At 46.7% G+C, this 23643-nt stretch overlaps 4 protein-coding genes and 3 pseudogenes across 17 annotated transcripts in view; all 7 read right to left on the bottom strand.

Moving 5' to 3' along the window:
• Nucleotides 1–23643, bottom strand: part of LOC147251089 (protocadherin gamma-C5-like) — a 279342-nt gene that overhangs the window by 108464 nt on the left and 147235 nt on the right. Inside the window, exon 1 of one of the 14 annotated variants that reach the window (XM_086221556.1) lies at nucleotides 17474–20114. The exons of 12 other annotated variants lie outside the window; for them this stretch is intronic. In XM_086221556.1, the coding sequence (XP_086077682.1) occupies nucleotides 17474–19951 (2478 nt within the window). In that variant the 5' untranslated portion in view covers nucleotides 19952–20114. Of the gene's footprint in view, nucleotides 1–17473; nucleotides 20115–23643 lie in introns of those variants that run through there. One more of the 14 variants, XM_086221561.1, reaches the window with a different exon arrangement.
• LOC147251119 (protocadherin beta-16-like) lies at nucleotides 271–2819 on the bottom strand. Its single transcript, XM_086222636.1, has one exon. The coding sequence runs from the start codon at nucleotides 2702–2704 to the stop codon at nucleotides 278–280; it is 2427 nt and encodes an 808-aa protein (XP_086078762.1). The 5' UTR covers nucleotides 2705–2819; the 3' UTR covers nucleotides 271–277.
• Nucleotides 3338–6485, bottom strand: LOC147251118 (protocadherin beta-16-like). Its single transcript, XM_086222635.1, has one exon. It carries the CDS (start codon nucleotides 6162–6164, stop codon nucleotides 3597–3599), a length of 2568 nt encoding a protein of 855 aa, XP_086078761.1. The 5' UTR covers nucleotides 6165–6485; the 3' UTR covers nucleotides 3338–3596.
• LOC147251117 (protocadherin gamma-A2-like) lies at nucleotides 7087–9863 on the bottom strand. The gene has a single exon (XM_086222634.1). The coding sequence runs from the start codon at nucleotides 9565–9567 to the stop codon at nucleotides 7108–7110; it is 2460 nt and encodes an 819-aa protein (XP_086078760.1). The 5' UTR covers nucleotides 9568–9863; the 3' UTR covers nucleotides 7087–7107.
• On the bottom strand, nucleotides 10293–13263 carry LOC147251116 (protocadherin gamma-A3 pseudogene; annotated as a pseudogene).
• On the bottom strand, nucleotides 13437–16574 carry LOC147251115 (protocadherin gamma-A12 pseudogene; annotated as a pseudogene).
• LOC147251114 (protocadherin gamma-A1 pseudogene) lies at nucleotides 20466–23557 on the bottom strand (annotated as a pseudogene).

Raw genomic sequence — 23643 nt, 5'->3', positions numbered from 1 at the left:
TAACAACGAGAGAGAGAGAGAGAGGGAGAGAGAGAGAGAGAGAGAGAGCGAGAGCGAGAGCGAGAGAGGTAAAAGGTCAGTGGTTACTGGATATTGTCTTCAGGCATTTGGAGGCTTTAGCACCGTCTATGGTGCGGAGAAACAACCGCCTCGAAGCTGAGCACACAAGAACTCCTGAATAAACTCGAAACAGTAACGAAGCCAATTTGAAAACACAACAAAAATCTAATCAAACTCGATAGACACAGGGGAAAATTAGAAGATGACGATGAAACATCTATATATTTGGATAACTAACCTCCAGAGGAGAGTCAGGCTCGTCCAGGATGCTCTTTTCAGTCTGCATCCGCTGCATCGTCCCTGTAGAACCGGGCTCCATTATCAGCACGTTCTGACTACCGGCTCTGCCCAACTTACAGTCACTCTTCCTGGAGTCGGTGGTCCTGCACACCTCGTAATTGTACACGTGTTGGAGGGTCCCTGTCCCCAAAGTGTCTGAGTACCGTGGAGGATAATATGGAATGACGGGGAGGCTGGAGTGATACAGGATGCGAGACTGCCTCCACCTGTAGATCTTGACGGAGATGATAACCACTAAACAGGTGATGAAGAGGAAGGAGACCACAGCCAAAGCCAGCACCAAGTAAAAAGTCAGGTTGTCATTGTACTCCTTGTCCTGGCTCAAGTCCGTGAACTCTGACAGCACTTCAGGGAAGCTGTCCGCCACCGCCACGTTCACAACCACTGTAGCTGAACGAGAGGGCTGCCCGTTGTCCTCCACTATGACACTCAGTCTTTGTTTCACAGCGTCTTTATCAGTCACTTGGCGGATGGTTCGGATCTCTCCGTTCTGTGAGCCCACTTCAAACAGCGCCCTGTCTGTGGCTTTCTGCAGTTTATAGGACAGCCAGGCGTTCTGGCCAGAGTCCACATCAACAGCCACCACTTTAGTCACCAGGTAGCCCACATCTGCTGACCGAGGCACCATCTCAGCCACCAGAGAGCCTCCGGTCTGGACCGGGTACAGGACCTGAGGGGGGTTGTCGTTCTGGTCCTGGATCATGATTTTCACGGTCACGTTGCTACTGAGAGGAGGCGAGCCTCCGTCCTGCGCTTTGACCCGGAAGTGAAAATCTTTGATTTGCTCGTAGTCAAAAGAGCGCACTGCGTGGATGACTCCACTATCAGCACTGACGGACACGTACGAGGAGACCGGCACTCCGTTCACAGAGGTGTCCTCCAGGATGTAAGAAACACGAGCGTTCTGGTTCCAGTCAGCGTCTCTGGCTTTCACCGTGAATATAGAGAGACCTGGTGTGTTGTTCTCTACAATGGAGGCCTCATAGGAGCTCCTCTCAAAGACAGGCGCGTTGTCGTTGACGTCTGAGATGTGTAAGGTGAGAGTGACGCTGCTGGGGAGGGAGGGCACTCCCTCATCAGAGCAGCTCACGCTGATGTTGTACTCGGAAGCTCGCTCCCGGTCTAAATCACCGTCTGTCACCAGATTAAAGAAATTACTTGACGTAGGCTTTAATTTAAAAGGAATATGCTCATTAACGACACAGTGAATTTTTCCATTTTCACCTGAATCTGCGTCTTGCACGTTCACCATCGTGACAACTGTTGCTGGTTCAGAGTCTTCAGCAATCACATTCGTTTGTGACATTATGTTTATAACAGGCTTGTTGTCATTGACGTCTGTCACCTCCACAGTAATCTTACATGAATCTGTGAGTCCCCCTTCATCGCTGGCCTGCACATGTATTTGATAATTACGTGCCCTCTCATAATCCACAGTACTTTTCAAGATCAAATCTCCGTTTAATTCATTAATTTCAAACATGTCTCGTACATCTGCAGCTGTGTTGGATATGGAATACATTATCCTGGAATTCGATCCTTTGTCAGCATCGGAGGCAGTTACCCTGGTTATAACTGTGCCTTTTGACGCGTTTTCGATTATTGTAGCTTTGTAAACTGTCTTCGTGAAGACGGGTGCATTGTCATTGGCGTCAAGCACCGTAACATGTATTTGTGCTGTGCCTGATAGGTTTGGCTCCCCTCCGTCTACTGCAGTCAAGACTAAAGCTATCTCCTCTTGTTTTTCTCTGTCAAGAGGTTTTTGTAAAACCATTTCCACTATTTTTTCACCGTCTGGCTGTTCTTTCAATTTCAGCGCGAAATTGTCGGTTTTTGTTAAAAAATAACTCTGAAGACCATTGATGGAGACATCCGGATCGATCGCCCTTTCTAGAAGGAATTTTGCTCCGATGACTGCAGATTCGCTTATTTTGAATCTCATATCAGATTTTTCAAATAGGGGAGGGTTGTCATTTATATCTGTAATCTCCACAACAACTGTATAGAATTCCATCGGATTCTCCAGAATGACCTGGAAATGCAAAGCGCAGGGCGTCGTCTGTCCACAGAGCGCCTCTCTGTCTATTTTCTCCTTGATGAGCAGAACTCCTCTTTCTCTGTCCAGCTCGACGTATCCCGCGTTGTCTCCTGTAAATATACGAGCTTTGCCAGCTGTTAACCGATTTCTGTCCAAACCCAAATCCTGAGCAATGTTACCGATGAACGAGCCTCTGGGCATTTCCTCGGGAATAGAGTAGCTGACCTGCCCGACCACCGACGAGAGGCCAACAAATGAGAGAACCAACAGCACTCGCCACTCCATTGTTCTGATCAGTATTTCCATGCAGGGCCACCGCTGTCACGGTCTTTCAAATCGAAAGATAATCCGGTTGGTTGATCACAGACACGAAAACGTTGTAAAAAAAACAACCAGGGAATCGTAGTTGCCTGCTGCTCTCCGTGTCGACGCTTGCTGCTCTCTTACGCTGTAATCATCGCACTGTGCGTCGGTTTTCACTGAGGTGAAAATAAAGAACGGGGAGGTTCTGCTGAAAGCTGTGTTCATCACACACTGGCCAACAGCGGCCCTACGAGTTCAGTCCAATGTACTACACAACTGTGAGTGAGTGGAACCACACTGAAGCTTGGAGCTGATAAACACACTTCATGTCACAGGTAGAGCCGCTGTGACAAGCAACAACCCCTTTAAATAACTTAGAGAAGTTCAGCTGCATCAATCCACCATGACACACGAGTGTTTGAGACGTCATGAAATATGTGTGAAAACTATCAGCATCGACCCAACAAAACCCGTCTCTGTCTCTCTCAATCGCCCCCCCTCGCTCTCTCTCTCTCTCTCTCTCTTCCACACACACACACACACACACACACACACACACACACACACACACACACACACACACACACACACACACACACACACAAACACACACACACACACACACTCAAAGACTCACAAAAATGTTGTTGATGAAATAAAAATAAAAGTGCAAAAATTGAATCGAAGTTTTTATGGCACATTACGTCATAAATTCACCCCAGTCGGAGAAAGCATCTCAGTGACAAGACGGGGAAAAGATATCCATTTCAAAAGGAATTCATATGGAAAAGGAGAAGGGAACTCACGGACACACAGGTGGGGAAAGATGGTAAAGAAAAAAAATTAATACAAGGCTGCAATTAGGTCACTACAGTCACGACAATTCTGATCATTATTATCGTCTCTCGTCAAATAGTCCTGTCAAATCGTGCACGAATCTGGCGCTGTCCAAGGTGCTGAACCAGGACACCCAGAGTTGTCCTCGCTTAGTCGAAAGAGGTAGAACACAACTCGGAAAAAGGAGGAATATATATATATACATACATAAATATAAAAGGGTGGGTTTAAAACAACTAACCTCCAGAGGAGAGTCAGGCTCGTCCAGGATGCTCTTTTCAGTCTGCATCCGCTGCATCGTCCCTGTAGAACCGGGCTCCATTATCAGCACGTTCTGACTACCGGCTCTGCCCAACTTACAGTCACTCTTCCTGGAGTCGGTGGTCCTGCACACCTCATAATTGTACACGTGTTGGAGGGTCCCTGTCCCCAAAGTGTCTGAGTACCGTGGAGGATAATATGGAATGACGGGGAGGCTGGAGTGATACAGGATGCGAGACTGCCTCCACCTGTAGATCTTGACCGAGATGATAACCACTAAACAGGTGATGAAGAGGAAGGAGACCACAGCCAAAGCCAGCACCAAGTAAAAAGTCAGGTTGTCATTGTACTCCTTGTCCTGGCTCAAGTCCGTGAACTCTGACAGCACTTCAGGGAAGCTGTCCGCCACCGCCACGTTAACAACCACTGTAGCTGAACGAGAGGGCTGCCCGTTGTCCTCCACTATGACACTCAGTCTTTGTTTCACAGCGTCTTTATCAGTCACTTGGCGGATGGTTCGGATCTCTCCGTTCTGTGAGCCCACTTCAAACAGCGCCCTGTCTGTGGCTTTCTGCAGTTTATAGGACAGCCAGGCGTTCTGGCCAGAGTCCACATCAACAGCCACCACTTTAGTCACCAGGTAGCCCACGTCTGCTGACCGAGGCACCATCTCAGCCACCAGAGAGCCTCCGGTCTGGACCGGGTAAAGGACCTGAGGGGGGTTATCGTTCTGGTCCTGGATCAGGACTTTCACGGACACGTTGCTACTGAGAGGAGGCGAGCCTCCGTCCTGCGCTTTGACCCGGAAGTGGAAATCCTTGATTTGCTCGTAGTCAAAAGAGCGCACTGCGTGGATGACTCCACTATCAGCACTGACGGACACGTACGAGGAGACCGGCACTCCGTTAACAGAGGAGTCCTCCAGGATGTAAGAAACACGAGCGTTCTGGTTCCAGTCAGCGTCTCTGGCTTTCACCGTGAATATAGAGAGACCTGGTGTGTTGTTCTCTACAATGGAGGCCTCATAGGAGCTCCTCTCAAAGACAGGCGCGTTGTCGTTGACGTCTGAGATGTGTAAGGTGAGAGTGACGCTGCTGGAGAGGGAGGGCACTCCCTCATCAGAGCAGCTCACGCTGATGTTGTACTCGGAGGCTCGCTCCCGGTCTAAATCACCGTCTGTCACTAAACTGTAGAAATTATTTGTGGATGATTTTAATACGAATGGTATGCTGTCACTGATAAAACAATTCACTTTTCCGTTTTCTCCTGAATCTTGATCCTCCACATTTATCGCAGTAACGACTGTGTTCAGCTCAGCATCCTCTGATATCACGTTTGTCTTCGACATGATGTTAATTTCAGGCTTGTTGTCATTCACATCCTGAACATCAACAATTAATTTACATGAATCTGTGAGTCCTCCCTCGTCACTAGCAAGTAGATTTATCTGAAAATGTCTCGACTTTTCAAAATCAATGTCTCCAATTAAAGAAATTTCACCATTTTCATTGTTTACAACAAAATACTTCCTCACATTGTCTAATGTATTTGCTATTGAATAAGAGATTTTGCTGTTGGAGTCTCGATCAGCATCCGAGGCAGTGACAGCAGCCACAACAGTGCCTTTAGGTGAATTCTCAGTAACTGCAGCTTTGTATGTGTGCTGTGTGAAAACGGGAGCGTTATCGTTGACGTCTAACACTGTGATCAGAATCATCATCGTTCCTGACATCTGAGGTTCTCCTCCATCTACTGCTGTTAACACCAGAGACATCTGCTCCTGCTGCTCTCGGTCTAAAGGCTTCTGCAGAACCATCTCAACGTTTTTGTTTCCATCAGCGTTGCTGTGCAGCTTCAGGGAAAAATGATCAGATGGTTTTAACTCGTATTTTTGAAGGTCGTTTGTTCCAACATCGCGATCGACAGCTCTTTCCAGCATAAATTTAGCTCCGGTGATTGCAGACTCGCTGATTTTGAATTTCATTTCTCCTTTTTCAAATGTTGGTGCATGATCATTTACGTCTGTAATCTGGACAGTAACACTGTAAAATTCGATAGGATTCTCCAGAATAATCTGGAAATGTAGCGCACAAAGCGTCGTCTCAGCACACAGCGCCTCTCTGTCGATCCTCTCCTTGACCAGGAGGACTCCTTTCTCTCGGCTCAGCTCGATGTATTGGTCGCTGTTCCGTGTGTAGATCTTCGCTTTTCCTGATACCAAACGCTTGATTTCTAATCCTAAATCTTGTGCTACGTTGCCCACTAAAGATCCTTTAGCCATTTCCTCTGGGATCGAGTAGCTGACCTGCGCCAACACCGAGCGGAGGGAAAGGAGAGACGCGAACAACAGGACTCGCCGAGTCATTGTTCTGTCCGTTTGTCACAGCGAGGATCCTCAGTCTCTTTATCCCTTCAAACAGATCCTCCTCAGTACCAAATCCCGAAAAACAGCAATACAAACAACTCATTCACAATAAATCCAGGTCGAAGTCTCGTTCAGCTCAAATATCCTTCACATCCCGAAAATCCGTTCGAGTGTCGTCGTGTTCTCTCTGTGTAATGTCGTCGTTACATGGGAGGTGCTGGTGCAGCCCCGCTGCCAGCCCTCAACACTCTGGTCAACAGCGGCCCTAAGAGTCCACGTTACAACACTGCAGCTGCAGTCATGGAGCAGCCATCAACAACTCCCTGCAGATGAGAGAGAACCTGAAATCCTTCTACAACATTCCAGACTCCCCGAAAGACTGCTCGTTGATGCGAATTACAAGATTCACAGGCATCATTTTAACTGTACCTTCATGGAGTACAAGAAAATATACAGCAACAGTTTTGGCTAATTATCAGATGACGCAGGTATATAAATGATCATGAGGGATGTTTCATAGTACAGTGATTTAACGCAGATTTACAAAGAGCTCGGGATTGGTTCTCGACATGATGATGATAATGAATACAGTTGCACGGGACAACAGCAACAGAGGATGATGCTATTATTCACAACAGTGGGGACAGAGAGGCTCAACAGATCTGTTCAGTTAGTATCCGGAACGAGTGTCGAAACACCCACATTGAACAACTGCTCCAGAGGAATGATGAAATCACCACAATCAATTCTAATGAAACACTACCAACACTAGAAATGTTCATGAAAAACCTTATCACCAACATCATCAAATCATTGTTGATACTGCAGACAATTATGTCCCTTAAAGCACATTATTAGCACTGTCCGTGGTGCTGAATCGGGACGAAAAACAAGCAAGGATAATCGCAAAAATAAATCAACAATTTACTGCAACGTATACAGTTCATCGAACAACTTGATAGGATGATGAGGAATAGTTGATACATTTTGGGAAACTAACCTCCAGAGGAGAGTCAGGCTCATCCAGGATGCTCTTTTCAGTCTGCATCCGCTGCATCGTCCCTGTAGAACCGGGCTCCATTATCAGCACGTTCTGACTACCGGCTCTGCCCAACTTACAGTCACTCTTCCTGGAGTCGGTGGTCCTGCACACCTCGTAATTGTACACGTGTTGGAGGGTCCCTGTCCCCAAAGTGTCTGAGTACCGTGGAGGATAATATGGAATGACGGGGAGGCTGGAGTGATACAGGATGCGAGACTGCCTCCACCTGTAGATCTTGACGGAGATGATAACCACTAAACAGGTGATGAAGAGGAAGGAGACCACAGCCAAAGCCAGCACCAAGTAAAAAGTCAGGTTGTCATTGTACTCCTTGTCCTGGCTCAAGTCCGTGAACTCTGACAGCACTTCAGGGAAGCTGTCCGCCACCGCCACGTTAACAACCACTGTAGCTGAACGAGAGGGCTGCCCGTTGTCCTCCACTATGACACTCAGTCTTTGTTTCACAGCGTCTTTATCAGTCACTTGGCGGATGGTTCGGATCTCTCCGTTCTGTGAGCCCACTTCAAACAGCGCCCTGTCTGTGGCTTTCTGCAGTTTATAGGACAGCCAGGCGTTCTGGCCAGAGTCCACATCAACAGCCACCACTTTAGTCACCAGGTAGCCCACGTCTGCTGACCGAGGCACCATCTCAGCCACCAGAGAGCCTCCGGTCTGGACCGGGTAAAGGACCTGAGGGGGGTTATCGTTCTGGTCCTGGATCAGGACTTTCACGGACACGTTGCTACTGAGAGGAGGCGAGCCTCCGTCCTGCGCTTTGACCCGGAAGTGGAAATCCTTGATTTGCTCGTAGTCAAAAGAGCGCACTGCGTGGATGACTCCACTATCAGCACTGACGGACACGTACGAGGAGACCGGCACTCCGTTAACAGAGGAGTCCTCCAGGATGTAAGAAACACGAGCGTTCTGGTTCCAGTCAGCGTCTCTGGCTTTCACCGTGAATATAGAGAGACCTGGTGTGTTGTTCTCTACAATGGAGGCCTCATAGGAGCTCCTCTCAAAGACAGGCGCGTTGTCGTTGACGTCTGAGATGTGTAAGGTGAGAGTGACGCTGCTGGAGAGGGAGGGCACTCCCTCATCAGAGCAGCTCACGCTTATGTTATATTGTGAGACGCTCTCCCGGTCTAAATCACCGTCTGTCAGTAAAGTAAAGAAGTTATTTGATGTCGACGTGATTGTAAAATGATCGCTCTCATCTAAAACACAATGAACTTTGCCATTTTCATTTGAATCTGGATCCTGAACGTTCATCATGGTGAGAACTGTCCCAGGCTGAACATCCTCTGGTATGCTGGATGACGTTGACATTATATTTATTACTGGGGAGTTATCATTTGTGTCCAACACCTCAATTATAACTTTACACACATCGGAGTGTCCACCTTCGTCTGATGCTTGGACGTCTATTTCATAATGCCGAAATTTCTCATAATCGAGTTTTCCTCTTAAAGTAACCACACCGCTTTCCTTGTTTACACTAAACAGTTCAAGAGCGCCCTCTGGAACATTGGAAATAGAATATTGTACGTGCCCATGCGGGCCTACATCTGCGTCAGTTGCACTCACTGCGGTGAGAACTGTTCCTATCGATGAGTTTTCTTTTACGTTAGATTTATATTCTGCCTGTGAACAAACGGGAGCATTGTCGTTTGCGTCCAGCACAGAGATGCTAATCTGCATTGTTCCAGAGAGCTGCGGCTCACCACCATCAACTGCAGTCAAAACCAAGGACAAGCGCTCCTGCCTTTCTCGGTCGAGATGCTTCTTCAAGACCATTTCAACATTCCGACTGCTGCCTATTCTGTACGGGTTTAGTGTGAATGTGTCACTTGATCCCAGCGAATAACCCCGGAGAGCATTAACCCCGACGTCGCTGTCTATCGCCTTTTCTAAAATAAATTTCGATCCGATTTGAGACAATTCACTGATGTCGAATTTCATTTCGCTGTTCTTAAAAAAGGGAGCGTTGTCGTTAATGTCGGTGATCTCGACAGTGATGCTGTAAAACTGCATTGGATTCTCGAGAATTATTTGAAAATCTAGAGCACAGGGCGTCGTCTGTCCGCAGAGCGCTTCTCGGTCGACCCGCTCTCCGATCAGGAGGACTCCTCTTTCTTTATCGAGCTCGATGTATTCTCTTCCTTCTCCGGTGTATATGCGAGCTTTGCCTGATTTCAGCCGTTTCACATCCAAGCCTAAATCTTGCGCTATGTTACCCACCAAAGATCCTTTCGACATTTCCTCGGGAATAGAGTAGCTGACCTGCCCGGCAATCACGCTGAGAGAAACCACAGAGATAAACAATAGTGAGCCTACTTGCCACCTCATTGTTCTGTCCGACATTTCCTTTCCAACAAGACTGGTATCAGATCCGTTATCCGGGAGAAAAATGATTTCAGACACAAATGTCAGGAATTAATCAAATATAATCACTCGAGCAAAGCTGATAAATCGTCCGTTATCCGTGTGGTTTGTACTCTCCTAGAGTCAAATGGGCTGATTCGCTTATTTTCTGCCCTTCCTCCCTAAAACCTCCACACAATGGGGGAGGTACAGCGGCACTGAGCTCGGAAAACTCGGCAAGCTGGTCAACAGCGTCCCTATGAGTTGGACTCACTGAACTACACATTCCATTGCCATTCTTCATTTCTGTTGTGTTTTGAAAAGGCGAATCACAAAAAACCATAGGATGTAGCTGTTCATTGTAAAATAAAAGCTAAACTATGGTAACTATGATGAACGTAAACACACATTCTCTCCCTCCCTCCCTCTCTCTCTCTCAACACACACACACACACACACACACACACACACACACACACACACACACACACACACACACACACACACACACAGAAAGCCAAAAGCATAAAAAGAAACGCTAGAAAGCAGCAGTTGCAAGTGACTGTGACTCTGTCCATGGTGCTGACTGCAGGCACGTGTTGCCTGAAAGTGAGACAGGAACTATAAATTGGAGATCATTTTAGAGTCATAATCCAACACGCTGGTCGAAAGAGGGAGACGAAATGTGGAGATGCTAATTTTATCCTAATTTTATATATTGAACACATGGTTGGTTTGATTATGCAAATTGAGTGGGAATCCCACATATAAAGTTTGGATGGAGAGCTAAACAGTCTCTGATGTGCTGAGAAACAATGGTATTCAATTATATATTTTGTCTAAATGCTTGATGATTTGTTTTATTATTGAAAAATGGAGCTCCTACACATGAACTTCCTCATTAAATGATTTGACTAAAAGTGCCAGTGGTAAATGGTAAATGGACTCAGTTTTATATAGCGCCTTTCTACCAGTGCTTTCTGGTTGCAGTTGTGGTACACTTAATCAAATAAATGATCACACGAGTAAATATGGGAGTTGAAGTTGAGCAAAACAATAAAGAAGCAAGCATGAAGACTCTGATTTTGGTGAAGATGTCTTTACCTAAAACATTATACTACATTGAAGAAGTATACGGCATTACATTAATGAAATATTCTAACCTCCAGAGGAGAGTCGGGCTCGTCCAGGATGCTCTTTTCAGTCTGCATCCGCTGCATCGTCCCTGTAGAACCGGGCTCCATTATCAGCACGTTCTGACTACCGGCTCTGCCCAACTTACAGTCACTCTTCCTGGAGTCGGTGGTCCTGCACACCTCGTAATTGTACACGTGTTGGAGGGTCCCTGTCCCCAAAGTGTCTGAGTACCGTGGAGGATAATATGGAATGACGGGGAGGCTGGAGTGATACAGGATGCGAGACTGCCTCCACCTGTAGATCTTGACCGAGATGATAACCACTAAACAGGTGATGAAGAGGAAGGAGACCACAGCCAAAGCCAGCACCAAGTAAAAAGTCAGGTTGTCATTGTACTCCTTGTCCTGGCTCAAGTCCGTGAACTCTGACAGCACTTCAGGGAAGCTGTCCGCCACCGCCACGTTAACAACCACTGTAGCTGAACGAGAGGGCTGCCCGTTGTCCTCCACTATGACACTCAGTCTTTGTTTCACAGCGTCTTTATCAGTCACTTGGCGGATGGTTCGGATCTCTCCGTTCTGTGAGCCCACTTCAAACAGCGCCCTGTCTGTGGCTTTCTGCAGTTTATAGGACAGCCAGGCGTTCTGGCCAGAGTCCACATCAACAGCCACCACTTTAGTCACCAGGTAGCCCACATCTGCTGACCGAGGCACCATCTCAGCCACCAGAGAGCCTCCGGTCTGGACCGGGTACAGGACCTGAGGGGGGTTATCGTTCTGGTCCTGGATCAGGACTTTCACGGTCACGTTGCTGCTGAGAGGAGGCGAGCCTCCGTCCTGCGCTTTGACTACCAGCTGCAGTTGTTTAATTTGTTCAAAGTCAAACGATCGGACCGCCTGAATTGCTCCAGTTTCCGTGTTTATCGATACATAAGAGGAGGCAGGATTGCCATTGATCTGTGTTTCTTCGATGAAGTACGATATTCGAGCATTTTGATTCCAGTCAATGTCCCGTGCTTTGACGGAAAATATGGACGTTCCAGGTGAGTTGTTCTCTGTAATGTGAGCAACATAGCTGCTTCGGTCAAATAAGGGTGGATTGTCATTCACATCAGAGATTTTCAAATGCAACATTGTTGTGCTAAACAATGATGGTGATCCAGAATCAGCTGCCTTTATAGTTATGTTGTATTCTGGTTCGGCTTCTCTATCAAAAGCGGAGTCTGTTACCAGAGCATAGTAATTAGTCAAGGTTGATTTGATCTTAAACGGGAGACTATTATCTATTGTGCACTGGATTTGGCCATTTTGTTCTGAATCTGCGTCAATCACATTAATTATTGCCACCGTGGTACCTAAAGCAGAATCCTCAGGCACCTGGCTGGAGAATGACATCACATTTATAACTGGAGCATTGTCGTTGACGTCAACTATCTCTATTTGAACCTTACTTGAATCTGTCAGACCTCCTTGGTCCATAGCTTCGATCATAATTTCATATTTTGTATCTTGTTCATAATCCACTCGCCCTTCAAGCGTGATGGTTCCTGTAATCTCGTCTAAGAGGAAGACGTCAGCCAGCTGTTCTTTAATGTTAGAAAATCTATACATGACTCGGCCGTTTGACCCACTATCTGCATCACTTGCATTCACTGTTGTAATTACGGTGCCTTTTAGTGCGTTTTCATAGACAGTAGCCTTGTAGAGCGACTGGTTAAAGATTGGAGGATTATCATTCACATCGAGTACAGTGACGTCAATGTTTACTGTACCAGATCTGTGCGGACTTCCACCATCGACAGCAATCAGCTTCAGGGATATTCTCGGCTCGCTTTCTCGATCTAACGCTTTTTGTAAGATCATCTCAGCATATTTACGTCCATCTGGACTGGAGTGCTGCTTCAAGCCGAAAACGTCATTGGTAGTTAGTATATATTTCTGTAGACCGTTACTGCCGACATCTGCATCTTCGGCGCTGGGTAACAAAAAGCGCGACCCCAGGGAAGCAGTTTCGCTTATTTCGAATTTGATTTGATCCTTCCCAAAGGTCGGAGAGTTATCATTTATGTCAGTTATTTCAACTGTGACACGGTGTAGCTCCATCGGATTTTCTAAAATCACCTCGAAGCTGAAGCTGCAGGGTGTAACGTCTCCACACAGCTGCTCCCGGTCTATTCTCTCATGGACGACTAAAATGCCTTTGTCTGTTTGCAGCTCGGTGTACTGGACGCTTTGTCTGGTTACGATTCGAGCACGGCCGGAACGGAGCCTTTGCACATCCAAACCAAGATCCTGGGCAACGTTTCCTATAAGGGTCCCCTTCTTCAGCTCCTCTGGAATTGAGTATCTGATTTGGCCAGAGACCATGCAGAAGAGACACGACAAGAAGAGTAGAAAAGCTGATGCCGATCCGCTACATAAACGCCATCTTAAGCACGAAAGAGATGCGACAAACGCCATTGCGGCGGATGAAAAGATGATTCCAACGGTCAATCGAGATAATCCACAAAAATGAAGATACAAGCAAACAAATATGCTGCGTATGTTAAAGCTCTCGGTTCAAAAGAATCCGTGGCACCATCCTGTGTATGAAGCCCGCTGTGCAGACTCCGCAGATAACATGTGAAAGGAGGGCTGTGCTCTACTCACTCCCTCCTGATCATTTGTTTCACTAACCAATGGCGTCCCTTACTGTTCAAACTATGTATTTCAGGAGGCAAAGAGCAGAAAAACTAAATTGCAGAGCGGATGAGTTTAAATAACCTCTAATCCAAACCGGAACCATCAGCGACAAACAACACAAAAGCGTGCCTTGGTATTGACCAGCCAGTGCAAATGTGTTAATTTCAAATGACCTGATCATATATCGAGTGTTTATGAAGCAAAGGGAGTGTTATTTCAAAAGAAAGGACTTCCCTTCAAAAGAGCTTCAATATGATACGGAGGTTTAAGGAGATGTAGACGTAAAAGCTGCAGTCGAAAGTGAAATCGATTTTTTATTATCTAAGTCAAAGGTATGTTGAAAATAGACTTCACCTGTTCAAATATGCAGTGAGCGGAGCTGTTCATGGACGGTGATGCTGAAAATGCCCCACGTGAAGCAAATTAAATGTGGACCTAAAAGTATTTTGTGTGCAACCTCTTGAAATGCAGGATTTGAATTATTACGCCAGAAAAATGATTTAAAAGCCCTCACCTCCAGAGGAGAGTCAGGCTCGTCCAGGATGCTCTTTTCAGTCTGCATCCGCTGCATCGTCCCTGTAGAACCGGGCTCCATTATCAGCACGTTCTGACTACCGGCTCTGCCCAACTTACAGTCACTCTTCCTGGAGTCGGTGGTCCTGCACACCTCGTAATTGTACACGTGTTGGAGGGTCCCTGTCCCCAAAGTGTCTGAGTACCGTGGAGGATAATATGGAATGACGGGGAGGCTGGAGTGATACAGGATGCGAGACTGCCTCCACCTGTAGATCTTGACCGAGATGATAACCACTAAACAGGTGATGAAGAGGAAGGAGACCACAGCCAAAGCCAGCACCAAGTAAAAAGTCAGGTTGTCATTGTACTCCTTGTCCTGGCTCAAGTCCGTGAACTCTGACAGCACTTCAGGGAAGCTGTCCGCCACCGCCACGTTAACAACCACTGTAGCTGAACGAGAGGGCTGCCCGTTGTCCTCCACTATGACACTCAGTCTTTGTTTCACAGCGTCTTTATCAGTCACTTGGCGGATGGTTCGGATCTCTCCGTTCTGTGAGCCCACTTCAAACAGCGCCCTGTCTGTGGCTTTCTGCAGTTTATAGGACAGCCAGGCGTTCTGGCCAGAGTCCACATCAACAGCCACCACTTTAGTCACCAGGTAGCCCACATCTGCTGACCGAGGCACCATCTCAGCCACCAGAGAGCCTCCGGTCTGGACCGGGTACAGGACCTGAGGGGGGTTGTCGTTCTGGTCCTGGATCAGGATTTTCACCGCCGCCACTGAACTCAGAGGAGGGGACCCAGCATCACGAGCTGTTACATTGAACTCAAACGACTTGATCTGCTCGTAATCAAACGACCTCACTGCCTGAACAACGCCATTCTCTGCATTAATCGACACGAAGGAAGACACAGATACACCGTTAACCTGCTTCTCCTCCAGGAAGTAGGACACTCGAGCGTTCTGACCCCAGTCTGCGTCACTGGCACTCAGAGTGAACACAGAAAACCCAGGAGAGTTGTTCTCGGGTACAGTGTTGGTATATTCTGCCTGCTCGAATCTGGGCGGGCTGTCGTTGACGTCAGAAACTTTTACGTTGATGTTTTTGTTGCTGGAGAGAGGCGGGGAGCCCTGATCAGACACGGTTATCGTCACATTATACTCAGGAACACTTTCTCTGTCTAGGAAGCTCTCGGTCACTAAGCTGTAGTATCCCGTCAACGAAGACTCGATTTTGAAAGGAACGTCGGTGTTAATGGAGCACCTGACAACACCGTTACCGTCAGAGTCCTCGTCATCCACGTTGAAAACAGCTACAGTTGTTCCCGTGGGGGAGTCCTCCGCTATAGAGTTGGAGAAGGACATCAGCTGTATTGTAGGGACGTTGTCATTCTCGTCAATGATTTGGATGATAACTTTACACGTATCTGTGTATCCTCCGTGGTCACGAGCCTGAACGTTTAACTGGTACGACTTTGACTTCTCGAAATCAAGTTTACCTGTCACTCGAATCTCTCCGCTTTGAACGTTCACGTTAAAAAGATGCTTTGTCTCCTCGGTGACGTGATTAATGGCAAATGTCACTTCTCCATTGAGTCCAGCGTCTGCGTCTTTCGCGCTAACAGCGGTCACCACAGTTCCTTCAGCAGCATTTTCTCTCACATCTGCTTTATACACAGGTTGGCTGCACACTGGAGCGTTATCATTAGCGTCCAGCACAGTGACGTGAATACGCACCGTTCCTGATCTATGCGGCTCCCCGCCATCTGAAGCGATCAGCACGAGAGTGTGACTCTCCTCCTTCTCTCGGTCTAACGGGGTTTGCAAAACCATTTCGATAGAATTCACTCCATCTGCTTGGTTCGGGAACTCTAATTTAAAATGATCAGAAGGTTTAAGAGTGTATTTACGAATATCATTAATACCAACATCGGGGTCGTGTGCATTTGCCAAAGAGAAACGAGCACCCGCTGCAGCAGTTTCAACAATGTTTAAATCGATTTCCTCCTTCTGGAAAGACGGACTGTTGTCGTTAACGTCCACGATCTCCACCGTGACCCGGTAAAGCTGGATTGGGTTTTCTAAGATGATGTCGAAACTGAAGCTGCAGGGCGTCGTCTTCCCACAGAGCTCCTCTCTGTCGATGCGCTCTTTAATAACCAGGGTGCCTTTGTCTCGGTTTAAATCCACATACTGCCGGCTTCCCTTTGTAATAATACGAGCTTTACCTGATAGGAGCCTCGCTACATCCAGGCCCAAATCTCGAGCAATGTTGCCGACAAAAGACCCTTCCGCCTGCTCCTCGGCTATGGAGTACCGAGCCTGCCCACACACGGAGCGCAGCTCCAACAGACAAAGAATGGCACACAGTCCTCGCCATCGGCCTCGCAGAGCGGTTATCCTCACACAAGCCATCACAAATCCACAGACGCGGACGCAGAGATCCTTAGAACGAGCAGCAGAAGAAACTGAATCCAGAAATGACAAAGCTGATGATGTTTTCAGACGAGAGATAAACGACACACGCTCCTCTTCCAGCCGTGTGTAGTCAGACCGTCGTCACACTCAGCAGTTACGCAGTAAAAGGAATGAAAGGGGAGGACCGCTGCTCCTCCTGGACAGACTGATAGTCAATGACGAGTCAACAGCGGCGCTCAGAGCCCTTCAACAGTAATGCATGTAAAGCGTCCACCACGAGGAAAAGTGCTCCTGTTTTACAATGAAAATATTTCCTGTCCACCTCTGAAAATCTGAGATGCAACAATAAACTCAAGCAAAACGAGTGAAAACCACAAGCCTGCATCGATGAAGGCGACTTGAAGAGAAAATGAGGAAGAAAGTGAACTGATATCACATTAAAAAGCATTTTACTCAACTTAGAGCCAAAATATTAGAAAAGTCTTTATTCTATTGATATAAAATATTCTGCAGATGAAAAAAAACAAACTCTACTGAGTTCAAGATTTTACATTGATTCAGATAGCGGGTTCTATCATATAGATTAGTATCATGAATATTGTTATTCTTTAGGTTTCTAAAAGATGAGGTGTTGAGAACGACACTGAATGAATAATCCTTTCTGATCTCTTAGTTGTTTTCATCTTTTTCTCTCAGTATGAAGACTATCTACTTCAGCAGAATTCATCATCAACACTCGATTGATGCTGCCATGAAGAATACAAAGCTGATTTTAGAGATGAAACTTAACAAGATGAAAATATTCATGGAGCCACTCCACTGGTGATGAGGTTTCATGAAACCATCTGAATAAAATCTTAATTTATATTTTTGTGACATAAAAATACCACCCGAATTGCGTGATCCATGTTGTAATTATGACTCCAGGTTGTGTCATTTCTTAAATCTATGCTGAATATTATATTAATTACATATTACATTGATTTTTACTGCAAATTTAAAAAGGACCACTTCTATTGAACCAGTCAACACTTTCAGCACCACGGACAGAGACGCAAAGAAGCGACTGACAGCTTCAGTTCTCACGTTCACACTGCGAGGGAATAAGAAACACAAACCAGGAGGAGAGAAACTGATTAAACACGTGACTCACCAAGGTTGACATCTGTGAACAGGTTCCTGACAGCTGCTTGTCCGCAAGAGGAGCATCACTTTCAGCTCCATCCACACTCACTAAACTCTGACTCATCGGCGGCGCGTATTTCATGTCACTCTTCCTGGAGTCGGTGGTCCTGCACACCTCGTAATTGTACACGTGTTGGAGGGTCCCTGTCCCCAAAGTGTCTGAGTACCGTGGAGGATAATATGGAATGACGGGGAGGCTGGAGTGATACAGGATGCGAGACTGCCTCCACCTGTAGATCTTGACGGAGATGATAACCACTAAACAGGTGATGAAGAGGAAGGAGACCACAGCCAAAGCCAGCACCAAGTAAAAAGTCAGGTTGTCATTGTACTCCTTGTCCTGGCTCAAGTCCGTGAACTCTGACAGCACTTCAGGGAAGCTGTCCGCCACCGCCACGTTAACAACCACTGTAGCTGAACGAGAGGGCTGCCCGTTGTCCTCCACTATGACACTCAGTCTTTGTTTCACAGCGTCTTTATCAGTCACTTGGCGGATGGTTCGGATCTCTCCGTTCTGTGAGCCCACTTCAAACAGCGCCCTGTCTGTGGCTTTCTGCAGTTTATAGGACAGCCAGGCGTTCTGGCCAGAGTCCACATCAACAGCCACCACTTTAGTCACCAGGTAGCCCACATCTGCTGACCGAGGCACCATCTCAGCCACCAGAGAGCCTCCGGTCTGGACCGGGTACAGGACCTGAGGGGGGTTATCGTTCTGGTCCTGGATCAGGATTTTCACGGTCACGTTGCTGCTGAGAGGAGGCGAGCCTCCGTCCTGCGCTTTGATAACAATTATCAGCTGTTTGAGCTGTTCATAGTCAAATGAGCGCATCGCGTGAATCACTCCGCTCTCTGCATTTATGGAAACGTATCCAGACACTGGAGATCCGCTGACACCAGTGTCCTCAAGGATGTAAGAAATACGCGCGTTTTGGTTCTCATCGGGATCTTTCGCTCTGAGTGTGATGATAGAAACACCAGGAGAATTATTCTCGGTGATAAAGGCGCTGTAAACACTTTCCTCGAACACCGGAGGATTGTCGTTCACGTCAGAGATTTTTAAATGAAAGGTTCTCTGCGCTGAGAGAGGAGGCCTCCCTGCATCCGTCGCTACAACACTGATGTTATATTCTGAAACACGCTCGCGATCTAAAACAACATCTGTTACCAACGTGTAGTAATTTCTTAAATTAGATTTGACCTTGAAAGGTGCATTCTGTTCGATTCTACATGTCACCTGTCCATTTTCACCAGAATCCAGGTCTTTTACATTGATGATGCCGATGGTGGTTCCAGGGGGCGCGTCCTCAGACACCGGACTGGTGAAGGACATGACGCTGATGACAGGAGCGTTGTCGTTCACATCGATTACGTCAATAATCACCTTACTTGAATCTGTCAAACCTCCTTGATCTTTTGCATCGATTCTGAGCTCGTATTTTTTATCTCTTTCAAAATCTATTGGGCCTGAAACAGATAACACACCAGTTCCTGGATCTATGGACAACAAATCAGCTATATTGCTCTTCATATTTGAGATGGAATAAATGATGAAACCATTTGACCCACTGTCAGCGTCTGTAGCGTTCACCGTGACTATACTCGTACCAATTGCTGCGTTTTCAACCACAGTGGCCTTATATACTGATTGATTAAAAGTTGGCGCATTGTCGTTCGCGTCTAAAACGTTAATGTTGATATTGACGGTCCCAGATCTCTGTGGATTCCCTCCATCTACCGCTATGAGCTTCAAAGACAAACGGGGAACCTCCTCTCTGTCTAATTGTTTCTGCAGCACCATCTCAGCATATTTACTACCGTCTGGGTTCACATGCTGCTTTAAAAGGAAATTGTCGTTTGGTGTTAGAACATAATTCTGCAGCCCATTGACGCCGACATCAGGATCCTCTGCGCTGTCGAGCACAAATCTCGCTCCGAGGTTAGCGGACTCGCTGATGTCCAGCATGATATCTGACTTCTTGAATGCCGGAGAATGATCATTTACATCCAGCACTTCGATTGTTACGTGGTGCAGCTCAACGGGGTTTTCTAAAATGATTTCGAAGCTGAAACTGCACGGTGTGACGTCTCCGCAAAGCTGCTCTCGGTCTATTCTCTCATCCACGACTAAAATCCCTTTGTCTGTCTTCAGCTCGGTGTACTGATTGTTTTCTCCAGTCACGATATGAGCCCGACCAGAGCCGAGCCTTTTCATATCCAAACCAAGATCCTGTGCTACGTTACCGATAAGCGAACCCTTCTTCATCTCCTCCGGTATGGAGTAGCGGATCTGACCAGCGACCGTACAAGAGAAGCAAAGCAACAACAGGAGCAGCAGCCATAGAGGTGCGGAACACAGGCGCCATTTGCTGTGTGGTTGCCGACACGCCATTTCAGAAAAAAACAGTAATTCCAATATAAAAAAGCTCATCGATCCACCAATCTGCATTTACAATCCACTCTGCAGACGTTTACTGTCCATTCAGTAGAAAAAATGGATGAGACAACCACGAGAGGAACAAACAATTTTCAGAGACACATTCGTTTCCTGCTGCTCCCACTCAGCACACGTCACTGTGATCCTGAAGTCCCTGAACTGCATCAGCGAGATACAGGAGACGCGAGATATTCTGATTCAACAGCGTCACTCAGAGTCCAAACTGTGAACACCAACTGGTTGGAAATGGAATTAATTGGTCATGTCTTTGATCATTAGAAATATGAAAACAGGATTATGATTACATAATTATTATTATTATTAGTAGTAGTAGTAGTAGAAGCGGTAGTAGTAGTAGTAGTCGTAGTAGTATAGGAATGGTGGCAATACAATAGGCTTCTGATGGAACAATGCAATCTTCTGAAATATATTAATCCACGTATATTTTTTTGTTAGACAACGTCGGTGCACCGGTGAATCTGATTAATGCAGAAAACAATAAACGGTGCTTTCGGTCGCGTAGAGATCATTTTTGAAGGCTTTGTGTATTGTACCTCACCTCCAGAGGAGAGTCAGGCTCGTCCAGGATGCTCTTTTCAGTCTGCATCCGCTGCATCGTCCCTGTAGAACCGGGCTCCATTATCAGCACGTTCTGACTACCGGCTCTGCCCAACTTACAGTCACTCTTCCTGGAGTCGGTGGTCCTGCACACCTCGTAATTGTACACGTGTTGGAGGGTCCCTGTCCCCAAAGTGTCTGAGTACCGTGGAGGATAATATGGAATGACGGGGAGGCTGGAGTGATACAGGATGCGAGACTGCCTCCACCTGTAGATCTTGACGGAGATGATAACCACTAAACAGGTGATGAAGAGGAAGGAGACCACAGCCAAAGCCAGCACCAAGTAAAAAGTCAGGTTGTCATTGTACTCCTTGTCCTGGCTCAAGTCCGTGAACTCTGACAGCACTTCAGGGAAGCTGTCCGCCACCGCCACGTTAACAACCACTGTAGCTGAACGAGAGGGCTGCCCGTTGTCCTCCACTATGACACTCAGTCTTTGTTTCACAGCGTCTTTATCAGTCACTTGGCGGATGGTTCGGATCTCTCCGTTCTGTGAGCCCACTTCAAACAGCGCCCTGTCTGTGGCTTTCTGCAGTTTATAGGACAGCCAGGCGTTCTGGCCAGAGTCCACATCAACAGCCACCACTTTAGTCACCAGGTAGCCCACATCTGCTGACCGAGGCACCATCTCAGCCACCAGAGAGCCTCCGGTCTGGACCGGGTACAGGACCTGAGGGGGGTTATCGTTCTGGTCCTGGATCAGGATTTTCACGGTCACGTTGCTGCTGAGAGGAGGCGAGCCTCCGTCCTGCGCTTTGATAACAATTATCAGCTGTTTGAGCTGTTCATAGTCAAATGAGCGCATCGCGTGAATCACTCCGCTCTCTGCATTTATGGAAACGTATCCAGACACTGGAGATCCGCTGACACCAGTGTCCTCAAGGATGTAAGAAATACGCGCGTTTTGGTTCTCATCGGGATCTTTCGCTCTGAGTGTGATGATAGAAACACCAGGAGAATTATTCTCGGTGATAAAGGCGCTGTAAACACTTTCCTCGAACACCGGAGGATTGTCGTTCACGTCAGAGATTTTTAAATGAAAGGTTCTCTGCGCTGAGAGAGGAGGCCTCCCTGCATCCGTCGCTACAACACTGATGTTATATTCTGAAACACGCTCGCGATCTAAAACAACATCTGTTACCAACGTGTAGTAATTTCTTAAATTAGATTTGACCTTGAAAGGTGCATTCTGTTCGATTCTACATGTCACCTGTCCATTTTCACCAGAATCCAGGTCTTTTACATTGATGATGCCGATGGTGGTTCCAGGGGGCGCGTCCTCAGACACCGGACTGGTGAAGGACATGACGCTGATGACAGGAGCGTTGTCGTTCACATCGATTACGTCAATAATCACCTTACTTGAATCTGTCAAACCTCCTTGATCTTTTGCATCGATTCTGAGCTCGTATTTTTTATCTCTTTCATAATCCAAAGCACCTTTTATTGAGACAACGCCAGTTTTTTCATCAATCACAAACAAATCACCGTGACCGCTGTCGATATCTGAAAAATAATACGTCACAATACCATTTGACCCAGAATCTGCGTCACTTGCATTGAGAGTGGTGACGTAAGTATCTTTCGGGGCGTTTTCCAAGACTGTCGCTTTGTAAACCGATTGATTGAATACAGGAGCATTATCATTGGCATCGAGCACTGTTACGTATATATTTACTGTACCAGATCTCTGAGGCGTTCCACCGTCCACAGCGATGAGTTTTAAAGACAGATTCGGGTGCTCCTCTCTGTCTAACGGCTTCTGCAGCACCATCTCTGCATATTTCTTCCCATCCGCATTCGAGTTTTGTTTCAGAGTAAAATGGTCATTCTGGGTCAAAAGGTATTCCCTGAGCCCATTCACACCGACGTCTGGGTCATCAGCGCTTGTCAACGAAAAGCGAGCGCCAATATGAGCTGCTTCACTAATTTCAAAATTAATATTATTTCTTTTGAACGTTGGCGAGTGGTCATTTATGTCTGTAATTTCAACTGTGATTTGATGCAACTCCATCGGGTTTTCTAAAATCACCTCAAAGCTGAAGCTGCACGGCGTCACTTCTCCGCAAAGCTGCTCCCGGTCTATTCTCTCATTCACGACTAAAATCCCTTTGTCTGTCACCAGCCTGGTGTACTGGACGCTCTCTCCCGTAACGATACGGGCCCGCCCAGAAAGGAGCCGTTTCAGATCCAAACCAAGATCTTGCGCTACGTTTCCGATCACGGAGCCTTTCTTCATCTCCTCTGGAATTGAATATCTTATATGTCCGCCAACCATATGATGAGTATAGAGAAAGAAGAACAGAAGCAGCCAATTCTGCCGGCAGCCCGTACGCCATTTTACCCTCCGGATGTTGGGAGATAATCCACACGCCATTGCGACAGGCAAAAACACCGCTGCGTTCCACTACAACCCAAACACGATGCTTACTCCGAAAAATACATTCGATGTGTCTCATAAAGGAAAAAGCTGCTGTTGTTTCCTCTCGCTGTTTTCTGCACGGAGAAACGTCAGCACACACAACACTGTCCCTCCCTCTCCCTCACAGGTCAGGGCGGTTAAGGAGGAGACTGTGTGGTTATCTTGTTCTACTGATTTTGGATTGACCAACAGCGTCCCTCCGAGTTCAAAATGAGTATCACCAGGCCAAACAGAAATATTTCTGTTACCATCAAGTAACTGATTATCTATCTGGTTGATGATCGCAAGAATGACCAGGGCAACCAGAATGAAAATGAATCACAAACGCACGAAGACAATAATGCTGTTGTGGTGTGAAAATCTATAACACAACACGAGTGTATGATTGATATGTTATGCGTGTAGCACGCAAACAAAAAAAAAACCTTTCAAAAACAAGACAAAAAAATATTTTACGGCACTAGGAAGGGACTGCATGGTGGCAACACCAGGGGGAGAGGGTGATGAGTTCAGTTAAAGGAGAGGAGCCTTTCCTCAATATTAAAATCTAAGTCATGAAATGTATTATTTTCCAACAGTCCTGAGGGAATGCAGAGTAACACAACAAGCATGTGGCACTCCCTTTAAAAGAAAATAAACCAAGGAATTAAGTGCAATATTA

This window comes from Aulostomus chinensis, chromosome 13 (assembly GCF_037954235.1).
Source record: "Aulostomus chinensis isolate RoL2024-O1b breed Wild chromosome 13, RoL_Achi_v1.0, whole genome shotgun sequence".
NCBI lineage: Eukaryota > Metazoa > Chordata > Actinopteri > Syngnathiformes > Aulostomidae > Aulostomus > Aulostomus chinensis.
Note: the sequence above shows the minus strand (reverse complement) of the source record. Positions and strands in the feature narration are given on the sequence as shown.